This window comes from Lactuca virosa, chromosome 9 (genome assembly GCF_052849685.1).
Source record: "Lactuca virosa cultivar CGN04683 chromosome 9, Lactuca_virosa_CGN04683_v6, whole genome shotgun sequence".
In the NCBI taxonomy this organism is placed as follows: Eukaryota; Viridiplantae; Streptophyta; class Magnoliopsida; order Asterales; family Asteraceae; genus Lactuca; species Lactuca virosa.
This window is the reverse complement of record NC_136434.1, coordinates 75805298-75814867: the sequence shown is the minus strand read 5'-3', so window position 1 is coordinate 75814867 and position 9570 is coordinate 75805298. Positions and strand designations below refer to the sequence as shown.

At 36.1% G+C, this 9570-nt stretch overlaps 1 protein-coding gene across 1 annotated transcript; it reads right to left on the bottom strand.

Moving 5' to 3' along the window:
- Nucleotides 1-7983: 7983 nt before the first annotated feature.
- LOC145139397 (uncharacterized) lies at nucleotides 7984-9228 on the bottom strand. Its single transcript, XM_079073235.1, has 2 exons — nucleotides 9132-9228; nucleotides 7984-8567 (listed from the first exon to the last, which is right to left on the bottom strand). Exons 1-2 carry the CDS (start codon nucleotides 9226-9228, stop codon nucleotides 7984-7986), a joined length of 681 nt encoding a protein of 226 aa, XP_078929361.1.
- Nucleotides 9229-9570: the final 342 nt, after the last annotated feature.

Sequence of the window (9570 nt, the reverse complement as noted above, 5' to 3'; positions counted from 1 at the left end):
AGACATTTCCTAAGAAATCTATTAAATTATCATAACTCCTAAGCGGTAGCTTCAAAATTCTGATGATCGAACCATGTGACTGAAATCCATCTCTCACGATCAGAATTAGCTCACTCTTCTTAAGCTTCATTCTTTCTCTTAGATCCTGCAATACCATCAAAATGTGATCATCTCATCATGTATTAAGAGTCTATGAATAGGAACTTGTTAAGATAATGGATGTACCTGAAGTAGAGTCATACGACTTGACTTTACCATCTCTAAGATCTTTCAGGTAGTCTGGGCAGCTTCGCAACCAATGTCCCTTCAATTGGCAATAGAAACATATGAACTCTTTAGGGTTAGCACACGGAACTATCTCAGAACTATCCTTTCTCTTTACCATACGATCAAACAGTTTGACCTTGGCTGATCCCTTTCCATTGGGAAGAGAAATCTTTTCAGGACCACCATTGTTACCATTGTCAATTTCCATGGAAACTTTGGAATTAGACCCTTCACGCACCTTTGCTTCGCTTTTGCTCTTAAGCATTTCTGCTTCAACAACTATCAACATTTTGGTCAGATCAATTAGGGTCATGTCGATATTCCTCATATGAAAGTTCTCAAGGAATTGACCATATGACTTAGGAAGTGAAAGAAGAACCAAATCAATGGCTTGCTTCCTTGGGAAAACGACAACCATTCTATCCAATTTTTCAATGTACGATTTCATTTCTAGAACATGCGCACATATAGAATTCCCATCTTGATGTTTACATGCCAATAGGGCTTGAGTAGTTTCGTATCTTTCAACTCGAGGAAAACGTGATGTGAGGAGAGTCACTGGAGGAGGAGGAAGAGTTGGAGAAGCATGACGTCCAGTTCCACCATTTCCCAAAGAAGAGAAAACATTTTCACCTTCATCTGAAAGTGGAAGATCATCTTCAGAAGATAGAGGAAAACTATTTCCAAAAGAATGAAGAAGGCCATTATCTTCTTGACTTGACATCTATAAAGGGAGAAAAGAGAATTCACTTTAGCTGATTTTAATCCTTAATTATTAACCCATAAACTTAAATTAAGGCTAGAATCCATATTTTTTATTCGAACTTTGAAGAGGGATGGCGTCATCAAAATCAAATCTATATTAGGTAGGTAAGGCTTTTACCAATTTCAATCTTATGAAATTCCTATATCTTTTGAGATTCATTAAATCTAATCAATGACATGTTTAATCTCAGATTATGCTCTCACTTTTGTGACTGGGATGTCAGGGATCACAAACGAGATGTGAATAACCATGCAAATTAGCTTGGCACTCTCGATATCATTTATTATCTTGTTTTAATGTGCTGGTTAGCCACACGTGCTCCATTAATCAACGATAATCTTTGAGTCACCCAGTACCAATCTTTATTAGTCCCCCATTAGTGTGTCCGTTAACCACACACGCTCCACTAACGACTTATAAAGTGTAATGTGCATTTTCATGGATTAGCATACAAATTCACATTTTTCCTAAAGTAACTAAGAGTGGTATTTTAGAAATTGTTTAGTTACTTTATGTCATTATACTTATTAATGAGATTATGTCCTATCAAATCCGTTCGGCTAACGACCCTCCACCACACAGAAGAGCGGTGGGTGAGAGTGGACACCCATTCAACGGCTATTTTATAGGTCGCTTCCTTATACCCTCTTTATAGCATGGTTTCGTGAATGAGGCGTACTAGCGATTTGACTGACTATTCGTATACATAATATATATATATATATATATATATATATATATATATATATATATATATATATATATATATATTAAACTTTTAATTATACATAGTATAAGGTGTATTTTAAACCATTTTAAAATTGCAAGGGTTTAATCTTTTAATAAATTAAAAGTTTAGCTTAATTAAGTTTAAACCATATTAAGGATTTATTAATTATCTTTTAATTAATCATTTAATTAAATTAATAATAAATTCTATAAGGATAATTTTAATCATATAAATTTATCATTATCTTGTCGATGATTATTCCTAATATTTAGGGTTTTATTTAATTATCCAATATGACCAAAAATCGAATTATGGCAGATTTTATAAAAGATAATTAGCAAATAACAACCATATAAATCAAATTAGGCAAGAAAATCCGAAAATTCGGAATTACTGTGCTCACGTCATGAGCATCTATGCTCATGTCGTAAGATCGTTTTTTTTTCTCAGAAAAATTGATTTTGTTCATGTTCAAGCAATATACATTCAATTGTTAGACAACATATGCTCTGATACCACTCATGGGTTTTACATGTATTAACGCAGATAAATCCTTAACTCTTAAGGGTACATGCAACATAAAGATCTATGTCATAACTCTATTAAAGCAATATTCTACTGAACAACAAAACTATAAACCATAGGTAATTTCAAATATAAAAAAACAAAAGTAGGGTTTACTTACCTTTTAGTTATTATAGTACATAACTAAACAAAAAAACCTTCTTGAAAAACTCTTGGAAGCAAGCACCACAAGTGTCGTGCCTCTAATGGTTCACACCCAAACCCTAGCAACCAAGGAATATGAAGAGAGGGAGGAGAGATGTGGAAATTTCGGATTTCTCTTCTAATCATAGAGTGGTCGAAATTATGAGGGCAAGGGGTCTTTATATAGTGCAACAAGGAAATCCTAGATAAGCCCCAAACCAATAAAATAACATTATCTTATTTTTTTGGTAATTATCTAGCTTCCTAATTATCCTCCAAGGATAATTCTAGATCATCTAGATCCTTAAAAAAACCATCCAAGGCCTTTTGAATGTTCTAGAATGCCTCTTTCTCAACTATTAAATAATTACACTTTAACCCCTGTACTTTTAATTAATCCAATTAATCCCAAAATTAATTTCAATTAATTTCTGATTAATTCTTAATCGAATATTACTATTTCTAATTAATATATTATTCTCATAATATATTAACAAATTATCTATTTGATTTCTAATTAATTTATTGACCATATAATAAATTAATAAATCGGTCTCTCTCTCTCTCTCTCTAAAAGTTATCCTATTCAATTGCTAGGTTTGAGGGCAACCCAAAAGGATTGTGCTACCATCAATTCAAGTTTATACCAATTATAGTTATGGGCTTAGACACCTAATCCAACAAAGATAACATTGAGGCAGACACATTAGCCAACTTAGAGTCTTCCCCAGGATCCCTCCAGAGACTAGGATCCCAATAACCCACATAATGACCCTAGCATAGAAGATCCCTATAGAAGACCAAACGACCCCGACGACCATGATCAGATGGCCAACATAGTAGCAATCGGAGGCCCAATTCCTCGATCCTCTCATCAGGATCCCGATGTTTAGGATCTCGATCCAAACAGTCAGGATCCTTAGAGACATTTGAGATCCTGGACATAACCCATCATAAAGTATCTCTAGAATGGTAATATCCCAAAAGAATAAGAAAGCGATAAAGCATTCAAGATGAGGATCTCACGCTCTGTGATGATCCATGGAGTATTATACAAGAAATCCATAACAGGTCCATATCTAAGATTAAAATTCCATGGAAGTTCTAAAAGACATACATGAAGGGGATTATGGCAACCACACCAGGGGTAGATCCTTGTGTTCTAAAGTGTTAAAAACAAGATACTATTGGCCAACCAAGAAAAAAGATGGCTTCCTACATGCTCAGAAGTGTGATGCCTATCTCATTGATTCAGAAGTAGGAATGGGGCATATTGGCAAGCTACCCAAGAAGAAAGCATCTTGCCAAGATCCTGAAATGTTATACACATTGAAGCGTACTTTATGTAAGTTAATTTCGTCATAATTCATCACAACCGAGTAGAGGTACATACATACTCCTTACCCTCATTTCTTTCTTTGTTTATTTTTATTCTAAGAAAACTACTGACTTAAGCATCAAAGGGATGTTAGCCAAGCTAACGCCCACAACAAGCTAACATTTACAACATGCAGAAACTCAAGGATCCTAGCCACTACGAATAGAGACTAATCATCTCTCCTCCGATTAAGGGTCCTTAATCCCCTCTAAGGTTTGAAGAGTTAATAACCTCTTTCATCCATGTTTGGGCTTCCACACCCCACTTGGACGCACAATATCTTACTAAGGGATGTGAGTAAGGGGATCATTTAACGCTTTAGTGACTTGGAAACCCTCTTATTTCTGAACATATGTTAATATCCTAAGGATTAAAGAGTTAATGACCTCTTTCTCACGAGTTTAGGTTTCTACACCTCACGTGGACACACAATATCTAACTATGGGATGTGAATAAGGGGATCATTTCATGCTTTAGTGACTTGACAACCCTCTTACTTCTGAACATATGTTAGGATCGTAAAGTAAATTTCTAAGGTTTATAATATTATCATGTTATCTTACGCAATGGGATTTCTCCCAGTTATTATCTATAGTTGGGATTTTCCCTAGTTATTATCAGAAGTTAGAAATCCCCAGTTATTATTTGAAGTTGGGATTTTCCCCAGTTATTATCTAAAGATGGGATTTTCCCCAGTTATTATCTAAGTTGGGATCTTCCCCGGTATAATCTAAGTTGGGATCATCCCTAGTATTTTCGCCAGCATTTCTTAAGTTGGGATCTTCCGGAATATTTCTTAAGTTGGGATCTTCCCCAATATTTCTTAAGTTGGGATTTTCCCCAGTAAAACTCTAAGTTAGGATCTTCCCTAGTATTTTCGCAAGTATTTCTTAAGTTGGGATCTTCCCCAATATCTCTTAAGTTGGGATCTTCCCCAGTATTTCTTAAGTTGGTATATTCCCCAGTAAAAGTCTAAGTTGGGATCTTCCCCGGTGAATTACTATATGGTATCTTTCCTAATATTACATGAGTTGGGACTTTTCAGAGTAAATTTTAAAGTTGGGATCATCTCCCAAACACATATTCAGAAGAACTCTCTTAAAGATGATAAAAACCTATCCAAAGTTATGTTCAGAGAGATGACCAAAAGATCAATTGGAGTTTAAGCTGACATCATGTTCTATCTATCCTAACACCTAAGATTTTCATTTAGAGTTCTTTTTCTTTGAAAAAGTTGTGCAACAACTTTCAATATTTTTTTAAAAAAAATTAAGGATCCCGGATATTACAGGATCTCAATCAAATGGTTATTTATTTCATATTATTAAGATCCTAATAGTTTGTATAAACTCTAAACTTCTTAGGATCTTAATTATCCAAAAAGCTTTTGAAATTCATTATCCTATTTCTACAACTGAAGCGACCAGGCAAGAAAAGAGAAAAACCAAAGCATTAGGTTGCCCTCCAATCCAACAAAAGAAAATATTATTTTACATACCAAAAAACTAAATTGTTTTAAAAATTAATCAATCCTAATTCAAGTTTTGATCACCCCCAACCGGGGTATCCTCTGTCTCCTTCTTCTCTTCCTCCATTCTCTTCTTCTTCTCTGCAGGATCCTAAATGGAATTAACGTGCCTACCAGTCAACCTGGCCAGAGCTTCACACCAACTAGCCACGTTCCAAGATCTTGCATTCACCATATCCTTCGATAACTTAATCTTTCCATGCACCATATTTTTTTTCAAAATTAAATGTGATTTATTTGTTTTGACTTTGAGTTGGAAATAAGAAGATCCAAAAGTTTGAAGATCATAAACATTGGCCAATTTAGCTAACACCATGTCAATGTTTTTAGACCGATTCATCCGATCGATCCAAAAAAGGATCCTCCAGATCAAAAGCATAGCTTGAGAATAGGAAATTTTTGTAACTTCGAAGAACTCATAGATGATGCTAGAAAAAGGGTATGTCAAGCCCAAGGAGAAAGGATATTTAGGAAAACAAACCCAAGTAGGAAAGACGAAGCCAAGTTTGGCCTTAGCATCAAAAGGCTTGAAAATGACGTCGACAGAAAAAGCTCTGATCGGTTTCAAGGACTCAGTATCGTTATCATCAAGAGAGCAAGTCCCCTCATAAGACATGATCTTCTGATTGAGGAAGTCCTCATCGGGAAGAGTAAGGATGCTCGAGGGAGAACGGAGTGCCTTTTTACCTGTGATCATCAAACAAGAAAAATGAGAAGAAAGGAACAAGAAATTTACCTTCAAGATAACCAATAACGCTTGAAAGTGAGCTAAAAGAAGTAATAGAATATCGATAACCATAATCCCTATTTATGTGGATCACAGAAGATAGAAAAGATATTTGACAACATAATCATATCTTTTAAACGGATACAATTCCATCCATTAGAATTTTGTAGGTATAATTTGGGGGAAATTTTAAGGGCCAAGATCCTCAATCCTATCCAGGATCTCGGATCTTAAAGATATCTAAGGATCCTTTAACCTATCCAGGATATCGGATCTAAAAGGAGTCTTAGGATCCCGAACATACATCAGGATCCTAAACATCGCCATTATTATTTCCTAAAAAGTTTAACGGCTATATTTATTGTTTATTTCTCACACGTGTAGGAATGGTCAACATAAGACTCATTCACAACGAAGAAACGTTTCAACCAGGCTTAAAACCCAGGAATACCAAGTTAAAGCATATTGCAAATACCAGTTTAGCAGGATCCCGTAAATATCAGACTTTTAGTTACTTAACCTAAACTATATATACACCTGTAAAACACACACAACTGGCACAATCTTCATACACCTTAGACACCTTAGGCTACTGAAACACTTGTATTCATATCTTCATCATATTTATGTAATTTTCATCCAAATCAAAAAAATCAAACAAGGCAGGTGATTATTATCACCTTCCAAGGTTTTATGTCGGAGATCGTATCAAGGATCAAGGGCTTTACTTGTAAACCATTTTTGCAACATTGTTCTAATTTCGTTAATCATTTCAAACACAATACCACAACCCCTCATTAAATTTGGTTGATTTTCATTTGGATGATTTTTGACCAAAACAATCATCGATATAGACTTCCATGGTGTCCCCCATTTTGTCCTTGAACATTCGATTCACTAGTCTTTGGTATGTTGCTCCTGTATTTTTAAGACCAAAAGGCATGACGATAAAGCAATATATACCTGTAGGAGTTATAAAGGCAATATCCTTTTGATCGGATGGTTCCATCTATATTTGTTGGGATCCTACTAAAGCGTCCATGAACGTCAGTAGCTCATGTCCTTTCGTGGCTTCTATCATCAAGTCTATGTGTGGTAAAGGGAAAGGATCCTTGGGATATGCCTTGTTGAGATCCGTATAATCCACACACACTCTCCATTTTCCATTCTTTTTTTTGTACCACCACTACATTGGCTAGCCATCTTGGGAACTTCACTTCTTTAATCATTCCCGTTTTGAGAAGTTTTTCGACTTCTTCTTGAATGATTTGGTTCCTCTCGGGTGTAAATTTCCTTCTTTTTTGGTGTATATGCCTAAATAAAGGATCTATATTGAATTTATGAGTTATAGTTTTCTTATCTATGCATGTCATATCCTCATGCTTCCAAGTGAAGGTCTTGTTTCTGTCATTTAAGAACTTTATTAGTTCTTGCTCGTTTTGTTCTGGTATTGAGGATCTTGTGAGGACTCTGGATTCAGGATTCTCGAGGTTTAGGGGCACTTCCTTCACATCTTTCCCTCTTGCTTCTATCACACCTCGTGCCCCTACTTTAATTGTGATGCTTGTCGTGGTACTATTGACGATTTCATCGAGGTCTTGTAGCATTCATTAGATTCTTGTTGATCACCTATGATCTTCGTTGTCCTCCAAGGAGTAGGAATCTTTACACGTTGGTGGTATGTTGATGGTACTGATTTTATGAGGTGGATCTATGGTCTACCTAATATAATATTATAGGAAGACAAGGTATCAATTACACAAAAGCATTGTACAGAATTTATCCCCGCGATGTAGATAGGTAACTTGATCTCCCTAAGCGTGTGCTTTGTTTCACCACTGAATCATATCAGAACCGAGGACCTTTTAACTATATCACATTATGGGATGTTCATCCTTTTCAGTGCATCTAGGAGTATGATGTGGACTGAGGATCCTTCGTCGACAAGGATCCTTTTGACAAACTGATTGGCGACAAAAAGAGTGATTACCAATCCGTCATGGTGGGGATCCTGAATGTCTTCCATATCTACTTCATCGAATGTGATTTCCTTATCGTTCGTGACTGAAGTATTCTTCCAGGGTCTTTCTTCTTTTTCTGTCTTAGACACATTGGCATGTCTTTTTTCTACAGAATAAGAAGTTCCACAAATACCAAAACCTCCAGATATAACATTGATTACCTTGGCGTCTGCAGGAGGGGATCCTGGTTTTTCTAGGATCTTAGGTGGATCCTGATTTTTCTCTCTGGATCTTTTGTTTCTTCTTCCTAGGATCTCTATGAGATATCCTTTGCTTAGGAGGTAGTTGATCTCCTTCCTGAGAGCTATACAGTTCTCTGTAATGTGGCCAAACTCTTTGTGGTATGCGCACCACTTATACTTATCCTTCCAGTTGGTGGACTTTTCTCCTTTATTTGGCCGCCTTGCTTTGTCGTCGAGATCTTGCATAACATAGATTATACCTGAAACATCCATAGAAAAAAAAATAATCAGAGATCTTGGGAAAATCTTCTTCCTCCCCTTCATCCTCACGGGCATTAACTTTGTGATGGTCGGGTTTGGAATAAGGTTTTGATTTGTAGAATCTTTGGACCGAGGAGTCGGCCTTCCTATTGGGGTTATCATATAAGCAAGGAAGGTTGTTGCTCTTATGAATCTCTTTGTTCTCTTCTATCCTGATGAACCTTAATGCTCTGCTCCTGACCTCGTCCATCCTTTTGCATGGGGTCATTACAAGGTCTTCATAAAAAGGGGAGCCCTTCTTTAGACCCATTTGAAAGCTTCTACAACGGTCTCCATATCGATGTTCGGGATAGTCAAGTATTCCCTACCAAACTTGTTCACAAAATCCCTAAGGGATTCCTTAGGATCCTGAATTACCCGATAAAGATCACTAGTGATCCTTTCAAAAGTTCTGCTATAAGAAAACTGATTGTTAAAAAGATTAACTAGATGTGAAAATGAAGTAATAGAGTAAGGAAGAACATTAAGTAACCATTTTAAGGTTGACCCCGTGAGGATTGAACCAAAACCCTTGCATAGGCAGGCTTCATTCAAATGTGAGGGAATAGGGATGATCTCCATTCTTTCTCTGTATTGTGTCACATGTTCTTCAGGATCCATAGTCCCGTCGTAAGGTTTCATGATGTGAGTTTGGAAACATTTTGGTACTTCAGTATCAGTTATTGCAAGAGTAAATCTCGAGATCCTGTGACTAGTGGCAGATACTTCAAGTATAGGCTGGACTATCCCCGGTACACTTGAGATCATTTTCCTTAATTGTTGGAGTTCTTTGACCATAATTGGACTTATTCCTGCATCAAGATCTGTAGAGTTAGTATTGGTGGTGTTACTAATAAAGAAGTTACCAATATTTTTGTTATTAGGAGTGTTGAAGGTTTCATCAAGATTATGGGTCACAGGAGTTTGGATGTTTGGTATTGTTCTCCCAGTTGATGTAGTAAT